At 41.4% G+C, this 9,272-nt stretch overlaps 2 protein-coding genes and 1 long non-coding RNA gene across 3 annotated transcripts in view; 1 reads left to right on the top strand and 2 right to left on the bottom strand.

Moving 5' to 3' along the window:
* LOC126401494 (uncharacterized) overlaps positions 1 to 3,728 on the top strand; it is a 43,441-nt gene extending 39,713 nt beyond the window's left edge. The window contains exon 3 of the long non-coding RNA XR_007571084.1: positions 3,670 to 3,728. This is a non-coding gene — a long non-coding RNA (uncharacterized LOC126401494). The remainder of the gene's footprint in view (positions 1 to 3,669) is intronic.
* LOC126401475 (E3 ubiquitin-protein ligase TRIM21-like) lies at positions 2,177 to 4,244 on the bottom strand. Its single transcript, XM_050062777.1, has 3 exons — positions 4,122 to 4,244; positions 3,263 to 3,855; positions 2,177 to 3,223 (listed from the first exon to the last, which is right to left on the bottom strand). The coding sequence occupies exons 2-3, from the start codon at positions 3,851 to 3,853 to the stop codon at positions 2,177 to 2,179; spliced, it is 1,638 nt and encodes a 545-aa protein (XP_049918734.1). The 5' UTR covers positions 3,854 to 3,855; positions 4,122 to 4,244.
* A 2,397-nt stretch (positions 4,245 to 6,641) lies between these two features.
* Positions 6,642 to 8,690, bottom strand: LOC126401472 (E3 ubiquitin-protein ligase TRIM21-like). The gene is made up of 2 exons (XM_050062773.1): positions 8,551 to 8,690; positions 6,642 to 8,278 (listed from the first exon to the last, which is right to left on the bottom strand). The coding sequence occupies exon 2, from the start codon at positions 8,274 to 8,276 to the stop codon at positions 6,642 to 6,644; it is 1,635 nt and encodes a 544-aa protein (XP_049918730.1). The 5' UTR covers positions 8,277 to 8,278; positions 8,551 to 8,690.
* Between the last annotated feature and the right edge of the window lie 582 nt (positions 8,691 to 9,272).

Below are 9,272 nucleotides of genomic sequence, written 5' to 3'. Positions count from 1 at the left end.
ATAAAATTTGTTTGGTTTTCGTAGCCTTATAATTATGCTTTTATATATATATATATATATAGCAAGGGCCTTGCTTTAGAGAGGTCGCCATCTTGCGCCGCCATGTATGTACGGCAGACCGAGCGGACAATCCAGCCAGCCAGAGAACACGTTTCGCGTTTTTTAGTTATAAAGTTTGCGAATGGACCACACTTACCACGCAACAGGAGAGAATGAACCCGAACCGTCATCTGAGAGGAAAAGAAGACACAACTTCACTCCTTGTGATGCACCCTCTGCGGTGCTTTCCACCCTGATGATATATCTCCCCAACGATGGTAGCACCGAATCCCATTCTGTGCAGCAAAATGGGAGCGGAGGATTCAGCCTCTCTCCTCGCCCGCTCAGCATCCAACACATGGAGTTCCTCATCTGTATGCTCCGGCTCAAACAAGTATGGCTCTGGGTCTGTGTCCGCTACAAGAAACTCTTCAAAATCGCGTTCAAAGTCGTCCATTGCAGCTGCTACAGTCCGGAGATATTGCTAGGCTAAATAAACAGCTGAGCTCTGTTTACAGGCTACGCTGTCAGTCAGTGTGCGGGCTGGAGATTGGTAGAGCAGAGAGGGGAGGGGGGTCCCGCTAGGTACTGTAAACGAGTATGTGTGTATTAAGTGTGTGTGTTACGCTAGGAGAGTTTGGGACGGAGTCTTTTACCCCCTGGAGTGTTACCGGAGTTTTTGGAGTGCTCAAATAAACTGGCCTTTTTCCCGAACGCTCCTCTGGTCTCCTGCTCGTGAGGGATTCATTACAATATTGTAACATGGTTTAGATTTCTAAATAAACATTCACCTCGTCGCTAGATAGACCTACTCCTGAAAAACTCGTGTCTGCGCAAGCCTTTTTGTCCCTACGAGGCCACCGTCATTTACCCGACGGGAGGGGTGAGCGAGTGAGCCCTGCAATCTAGAATTTGACCACTGATGTCACTGTTTTCAACGGTTTTCAACCCATTTTACATACTGGCCCTATATGTTGAAGTGAGAAGTTATTTTTTAACCATAGACATCCACCATGTCACACCCCCAAAAAAAGTTGTATTTGAGAAATTATCTATGTTCTTTTTAAATAAAAACTGATGTTAAAACTGGACAACTGATAGAACACGTAGGCTAAAGGCATGAAGGTCACCTGCTGTTTGACTTCAATTTTAATCAGTTCTTAAAATACTTCGATTACACAACATTATAAAAGATCAATTAAACCACTTGTTATCAAATCATAGTGCTGCAGTAGAAAGTAGCAATGGGATGTGTAATAAAGGTCTTCACTATTAATCAAAATATTACCAAAATGTGGACGGCACGGTGGTGTGGTGGTTAGCACTGTCGCCTCACAGCAAGAGGGTTGCCGGTTCGATCCAGGGTGTGGGAGCCCTTCTGTGCGGAGTTTGCATGTTCTCCCCGTGTCAGCGTGTGTTCTCTCCGGGAACTCCGGCTTCCTCCCACAGTCCAAAGATGCAGATAATTATGCAGGTTAATTGGTGACTCTAAATTGTCCGTAGGTGTGAATGTGAGCGTGAATGGTTGTTTGTCTCTATGTGTCAGCCCTGCGATAGTCTGGCGACTTGTCCAGGGTGTACCCTGGCTCTCGCCCGATGTCAGCTGGGATGGGCTCCAGCCCCCCCGCGACCCTCAAGAGGATGAAGCGGTTAGAAGATGAATGAATGAATGAATTACCAAAATCTCATTATTGCCAAGTGCAATATTCAAACCACAGCAGCTGCAATGTTTGGATAAAGGTAAAATGTGTCACAACGTACCATTATAAATAAACTAGTGTTACAGAGATCCCCGAGCCTACAAATCATATTCCAGACATAAAGGAAACATGCTTGTTTGGTATAGACACCCAAAAAATCATTGTTATATTTTTCAATATATTATTTCTCCAGTGAATATGAACTCATAAAATGACCATTCCCATTAAAATTGTGACTCATATTGCAATCGCAATACCTGTCAAAATAATTACTTTTTTCTTTTTTGCATATAGTGATAAAATAAAGACGGCAAAATCACTGTTAATTATAACCAGAAGAAAACAAACACTGTATATTACTGCTAAATTATGGGATTTGTTACATTAAGAAGTGGAAAACACAACAGACTTCTTGTGGAACATGACATGTCATTCCACTAAGTAGGGTTGACAGGACAGATGATCAGAGGGGCAGAGTTTTTACCATCCTGATTTGCACAGGGAAGAAAGACTGGGTGGACTTTTTCAGTGAAGGAGCAGCCAGTATAGGTGTCGATAAGAGCTGCAGCATCAACATCATAAAAGGAGACCAGGCCCTCGTCATAATCTACAAACACCCCCACCTTCTCAGGCTTTGACTTCTGAGAGAGACGGACGAAAGTCTCAGTAACAGCATGGTAGATAATTCCATTCATCAAACCTATTGTCCAGTAACCATTGTTTGGGCTTACAGTGAGTAGCCCCTTTCTGTTGACTGACTCTCTGACAACTCCCAAACCCCAATAAGGTTTCCCTTTCATCTGAACCTCAAAGTAAAAGTTTCCTGAAGAAACAAACTGCTTCCCCAAGACACGACGACTGTGAGAAAATCTCTTTGGGTTTTCTGGGAGATTCTTCCTCACACCACCTTCATGTACTTGTTTCCCATCTTCAGACAGGATGAGTCTGGGATGTGCTGTATCAGGACCAAGTGTGACGTCCATTGCATACTGCTGGACTGTCTTTAACTCAATGTTTGTGAGAAGCTTCTTCATCTCATTTTTGAGCATCTCCACCAACTGATCAACAGCTGTCCTCACAGTCCCCTCATATGAAGGTGGACAGACTTTGACCTCTGTCCAGTTCTTGGTGGGCGGAGAAGCATCCAGAGATGGAAACTTCTGGACGAGGTTAAGGTGGTCTTCTGAGAATAAGAGCTGCTCCAGCTCAGCGCTTCTCTTCTCCAGCTCAGAGAATTCCTGTTCCAGCTCTTTGATGAAGCCTTCAGCCTGTTTCTCTGTCATTCTGTGCTTTTCTTCAGTCGACTCAATAAGTTTGGCCTGGTTTCTCTCAATAGCCTCCTTCAGCTTGGTGAAGACATGATTTCTGATTGCTATCTCTCTGTCTGCATTTTCCCTGCTGACACTGACTGAATGTTTGAACTCTTGAATCTTGAGTCGTCTCTCCTCGATCATCTGCTGAATTTCATCCTCTGTCCATCCAAGCTTGGCCAGGTTTCTTTCATATTCTTCTTTTAGAGGAACATTGGCCAGGTTTCTTTCATATTCTTCTTTTAGAGGAACAAAATCATGTGACTTGTGATCCAAAACTGTGCAGAGCATGCAGAGACACATCTGGTCGGTCTTACAGAACAGCTCCAGCAGTTTATCGTGCTTCATACACATCCTGCCTTCCAGGTTCTCCACAGGGTCGATCAGCTGATGTCTTTTCAGGCCTGATGCTGTCAGATGAGGCTCCAGGTGAGTCTCACAGTAGGAGACCAGACACACCAGGCAGGACTTCGGGGCCTTCATTTTGGGTCCAGTGCAGACGTCACAGGGAACGTCTCCTGGTTCAGCAGCTTGTCGGTCTGAGCTGCTGGCTCTCTGTTGAGCTGACTGTCTGAAGTGAGAAACCATCTCAGAGACAAAAGTATTGACCTGCAGCTCAGGTCTTGTGTCAAAAACCTTATTACAGTCGGGACACTGATAGGGGACATTAATATTCCAGTGTTCAGTGATGCAGTTCTTACAGAAGTTGTGTCCACATGGTGTGCTGACTGGATCAGTGAACACATCCAGACAGATGGAGCACAGAAACTGATCTTCAGACAGTGAACTGCTGGCAGCAGCCATATCTAAACAATGAGAGCAACAATGAAAGTGTGAAAAAGCAAAACTAGAATGTCAGAATTCTTCATTATCTGTTTGAAAATATCAAAGTATGAATACTACAATGTTATGAGGTTTCTTTGTAACATACAGCTACAGTGCACATAAGTAAAAGTTTCATTTAACAAGTCTTGTTCTTAAATGAAAAGGTGACACACCCTGTGTGAGCACAGTGCAGGTATGTGGTAATGCTGGTTGTTTAAACACAGTAGACATGATCAGCTGTACTCACCAGTGTGCAGAAACTCTGCTGTGTAGTTTGGAAAAACCCTGCAAACCTAGTTTACCATAATGTATCTTTAACAGCAAACAGCAAGACGTGTCTCAACTGTAGTACTCCTGTTAGTTTGCTCCTGCTACTCTGTTCACCTTCAGTTTTCTTTCAGGAGTCTGGCATTTAAAATCACTTCTTGCTCTTGCTCCGCCCCTTGTTTCAGCTTTGTTGGTGACTTTTTTTTCTGTCTTCAGTGGAGCAACCTTTGGCATGAGACAGATGTTATTTTTTTCATTATGAAAAAAAATAATCTGGACATGTTTTATTTTGAATCTTCTCATTTTATACGGAAAGTTTTTCATCCATAAATGCAAAAAGTCTGAAAGAAAGCCCAATATCCACGTTCTTTTACCGTGATCTATCCTATTATTAATTTATTGAATTTTCTCTATTTATGACATAGTTACTTACTTTTTCTTCACCTTAACCTGCTGTTTGTCTCTGTTTTTGTTCTGGCTTGAAGTTGCATATTGTCATCCATGTTTTGTTTTGTTTTATTAAAAGAAAGCCATAAAAATAATAAATGTAGAAAAAAATCTAACAGAATCAGCGCACTCCTTCTTTATTCATACATTATTTCACACAGCATCAACTCTGGTTCTTTCCATTGATTTGATCTTCCACACAGAGGCAAAATAATCCCACTTTTCTCACTTATAAATAGTTTCTATTATTCAAACATCCTAGTAATGAGAGATCCAGAGTGTATGACACGTATCTAGAGGCAAAGCACAACAGAATAAATGTGCACAGCCGATGTCAGCAACATGCTTGTTGCTCTGACACATGTATGTGATGTTTGAAATTTTATACTCTTTAAAATGCATAAATGAGAAGTTGTATTCCAATGTTAGACATTCATCTTTTCATTAATGTCACCGACAGAAAGTTTAAAGGAGATAATTATATGCTCATCACGTAGGTGCAGGACGGTTTATTCATAATCATACATATTCACATCTACATGTATGTAGCCATATCCTTATATCTATACTGTATAACATGCCTGTGCAGTTTCCTACTGTGATAATGTTTTACCACTTTCTGGCCATTAATATTTACAGGCTGTATTTCTATATATTACAGTAAATAAACTACACACCATGAGTGTATTTCAATTATCCTGTGCAACTATCAATCATAGACATACAGTATCTGTATAAGTGAAAGGTGTATATAGTGTATATTTTATATTGTTTTATTTTATTTGTACTGTTGTAATATTTGTATGTTTTGTAGCACTCAATCACTTTTTTAAAAACTTTTTTTCTTGTGCTTCTGACTCTTAAGCTGCTGTAACATGTGAATTTCCCCTGTGTGGGATAAATAAAGTATTATCTTATCAAAAAACAGCACACATAAAGAAAAAGGTAACGCCAGCACATTTACTCCATGCTAAAAAAAAAGTTTAATCAAGACAACATTTCAATTCAATTTAGAGCTTCATTTATCATTCTTCAAAATCTCTGAGCTCTACGATGACAGGTGTGGTTAACCATCGACACCTCTCATGGTGATAAAACAACTCACATGCAACAATTCAATAAAGTACATAGAAAAAATAACAGTACAAAGACGTACCAGAAAATATCAAACATATATCTTAATATATAAAACATTATACCAAAGCCATTATTCCATATATGAGTCTATACCACCTGTGTTCAATAACATATTGGACTAATTTAAAGGACGAACAGGAGAAATCCTAAATACTTGTTAAACTGGCTCTAAAACACCGCTCTAAAAATGCATACAAATTAGTATGCGGGTGTTACCCTTTTTCTCCCTGTGCCAGGAAAAATGTCATCATCTCATTATCTTTCTCTTCTAAATGATAAATAATGTTAAAATTGGAAAACTTCGGGAACACATACAGGCATCAAATTCACCTGCTATTTAATTTGAATTTTAATCATTTTTATAAAATCACAGGAAATGATGTCTGAGCCAGCAGGCAGTTACACAAAAATAGACATCAATCTACATAAAAAATCACGGAAAACAACATACGGTAACTGGGCTAAATAAAAAATACCTGAGCTGGGCCTGTGACTCTAAAGACATGTATACCACTTAGATTCATTATTATACCACAGAATTTAAATTATTTATTAAATCACTGTGTTGCAGTAGAAAGCAACAATGGGATGTGTAATAAAAAAAAAGGCAAAAATCATTTCAAATAATTAGAATCTGAAGAAAACAAGCACACACTGTACATCACCATCAACTATGGAGATTTGCTACGTGAATTTTACTTTTCAAGAGAATCAAATGGTTATTCTACTATGTAGGGTTGTCAACAAACACTGTACTACTCAATTATGGGATTTGTTACGTTGAGAAGCAGACATTGCAAAAATTTTCTTCTGTAATAATAAAAGTCTATCTTACCTTACTCTACCTTACTTTACCTCACCTCACCTAAAAGATATGTTAAGGGGGGGTATGTGCAGAGAATGACATGTCATTCCACTAAGTAGGGTTGACAGGACAGATGATCAGAGGGGCAGAGTTTTTACCATCCTGATTTGCAAAGGGAGAGAAGACTGGGTGGAGTTTTTCAGTGAAGGAGCAGCCAGTACAGGTGTAGATAAGAGCTGCAGCATCATCATAAAAGGAGACCAGACCCTCGTCATAATCTACAAACACCCCCACCTTCTCAGGCTTCAACTTCTGAGAGAGAGGGACTAAGGTCTCAGTAGGAGCATGGTAGATAATTTCATTCATCAAACCTATTGTCCAGTAACCATTGTTTGGGCTTGCAGTGATTGGCCCCTTTCTGTTGACTGACTCTGCAGCAACTCCTAAAGCCCATTTCGTTTTCCCTTTCACCTGAACCTCAAAGTAAAATTTTCCTGAAGAAACAAACTGCTTCCCCAAGACACAGAGACCACGAGAAAATCTCTTTGGGTTTTCTGGGAGATCCTTCCACACAGTACCATCATGTACTTGTTTCCCATCTTCAGACAGGATGAGTCTGGGATTTGCTGTATCAGGATCGAGTGTGACGTCCACTGCATACTGCTGGACTGTCTTTAACTCAAACTTTGTGAGAAGCTTCTTCATCTCATTTTTGAGCATCTCCACCAACTGATCAACAGCTGTCCTCACAGTCCCCTCATATGAAGGAAGGCAGACTTTGACCTCTATCCAGTTCTTGGTGGGTGGAGCAGCATCCAGGGATGGAAACTTCTGGACGAGGTTAAGGTGGTCTTCTGAGCGTGAGAGCTGCTCCAGCTCAGAGCTTCTCTTCTTCAGCTCAGAGATTTCCTGTTCCAGCTTTTTGATGAAGCCTTCAGCCTGTTTCTCTGTCATTCTGTGCTTTTCTTCAGCCATCTTAATAACTTTGGCCTGGTGTCTCTCAATAGCCTCCTTCAGCTCGGTGAAGACATGATTGCTGTTTGCTATCTCTCTGTCTGCATTTTTCCTGCTGATGCTGACTGAACGTTGGAACCCTTGAATCTTGAGTCGTCTCGTCTTGATCATCTGCTGAATTTCAGCCTCTGTCTTCCGAAGCTTGGACTTTTTCCTTTCATATTCTTCTTTTAGAGGAACAAAATCATGTGACTTGTGATCCAAAACTGTGCAGAGCATGCACAGACACATCTGGTCGGTCTTACAGAACAGCTCCAGAGGTTTATCGTGCTTCGTACACATCCTGCCTTCCAGGTTCTCCACAGGGTCGATCAGCTGATGTCTTTTCAGGCCTGACGCTGTCAGATGAGGCTCCAGGTGAGTCTCACAGTAGGAGACCAGACACACCAGGCAGGACTTCAGGGCCTTCACTTTGGGTCCAGTGCAGACGTCACAGGGAACGTCTCCTGGTTCAGCAGCTTGTTGCTCTGAGCTGCTGGCTCTCTGTTGAGCTGACTGTCTGAAGTGAGAAACCATCTCAGAGACAAAAGTATTGACCTGCAGCTCAGGTCTTGTGTCGAAAACCTTTTTACAGTTGGGACACTGATAGTGGACATTAATATTCCAGTGTTCAGTGATGCAGTTCTTGCAGAAGTTGTGTCCACATGGTGTGCTGACTGGATCAGTGAACACATCCAGACAGATGGAGCACAGAAACTGATCTTCAGACAGTGAACTGCTGGCAGCAGCCATATCTAAACAATGAGAGCAACAATGAAAGTGTGAAAAAGCAAAACTAGAATGTCAGAATTCTTGATTATCTGTTTGAAAATATGAAAGTAGGATTACTACAATGATTACTACAGAGTCTTCTTTATAACATATAGCTACAGTGCACATAAGTAAAAGTCTCATTTAACAAGTCTTGTTCTTAAATGAAAAAGGTGACACACCCTGTGTGAGCACAGTGCAGGTATGTGGTAATGCTGGTTGTTTAAACACAGTAGACATGATCAGCTGTACTCACCAGTGTGCAGAAACTCTGTCGTGTAGCTTAGAAAGATGCTGGGAGCTTAGTTTACTTATTCTTTCTTTAATGAGACACGGCAAGATGTGTCTTGACTGCAGCGCTCCTGTCGAGTTCACTAACTTTCAGTCTCACTCCAGGAGTCTGATGTTGAGTGTCACCTGTCCAGTTGTTGCTCCGCCTCGTTTCAGCTCCGTCATAGTAGTGGGCAGACCAATACTTTTCACAGTATCAGTTCCTTTGAGCTGATACATTTGCAGGATATGATGTCACTTACTCTGTGACACTGTTATAGTTCGTGCCAATCTGAAAAATGAGTTCCCGGTCACATCTCCTGCAACCTCATTCTTTCAGTCACAACCCAGAGCTCATGACCATAGGTGAGGGTTGGAACATAGATGGACCAGTAAATCGAAAGCTTTGTCTTCTGGCTCAGCTCCGGTCCGGTGCAGTACCCGCATCAGTGCAGAAGCCGCACCAAACCACCGATCCATCTCACGCTCCATTCTGCCTTCACTCGTCAACAAGGCCCCAAAGATACTTGAACTTTTTAGGACACAAGTATGTGATTTGATGGGTGTATGTCAGATTTTTGCATTTTGGTTTTGGTGTCACCTGTTTTTCCAGACTATGCATCAAACGACAGAGAAACACTACAGGGAGCAGATCAGGATCGCAAAACCTTTTCATTAACCTCTTAACTTGATATTTCCTCCTCTTCG

The sequence above is a fragment of the Epinephelus moara genome, chromosome 14, assembly GCF_006386435.1.
Source record: "Epinephelus moara isolate mb chromosome 14, YSFRI_EMoa_1.0, whole genome shotgun sequence".
Lineage (NCBI taxonomy): Eukaryota > Metazoa > Chordata > Actinopteri > Perciformes > Serranidae > Epinephelus > Epinephelus moara.
The sequence above is the reverse complement of the archived record's forward strand: the minus strand, read 5'-3'. Positions and strand labels throughout refer to the sequence as shown.

Excerpts from the sequence above, each read along its gene's own strand:
- LOC126401475 (XM_050062777.1), bottom strand. The coding sequence starts at position 3,853 with ATGGCTGCTGCCAGCAGTTCACTGTCTGAAGATCAGTTTCTGTGCTCC. Across the intron at positions 3,224-3,262 it reads ATGAAAGAAACCTGGCCAAT|CTTGGATGGACAGAGGATGA; the intron begins GTTCCTCTAAAA and ends AACCTGGCCAAG.
- LOC126401472 (XM_050062773.1), bottom strand. The coding sequence starts at position 8,276 with ATGGCTGCTGCCAGCAGTTCACTGTCTGAAGATCAGTTTCTGTGCTCC.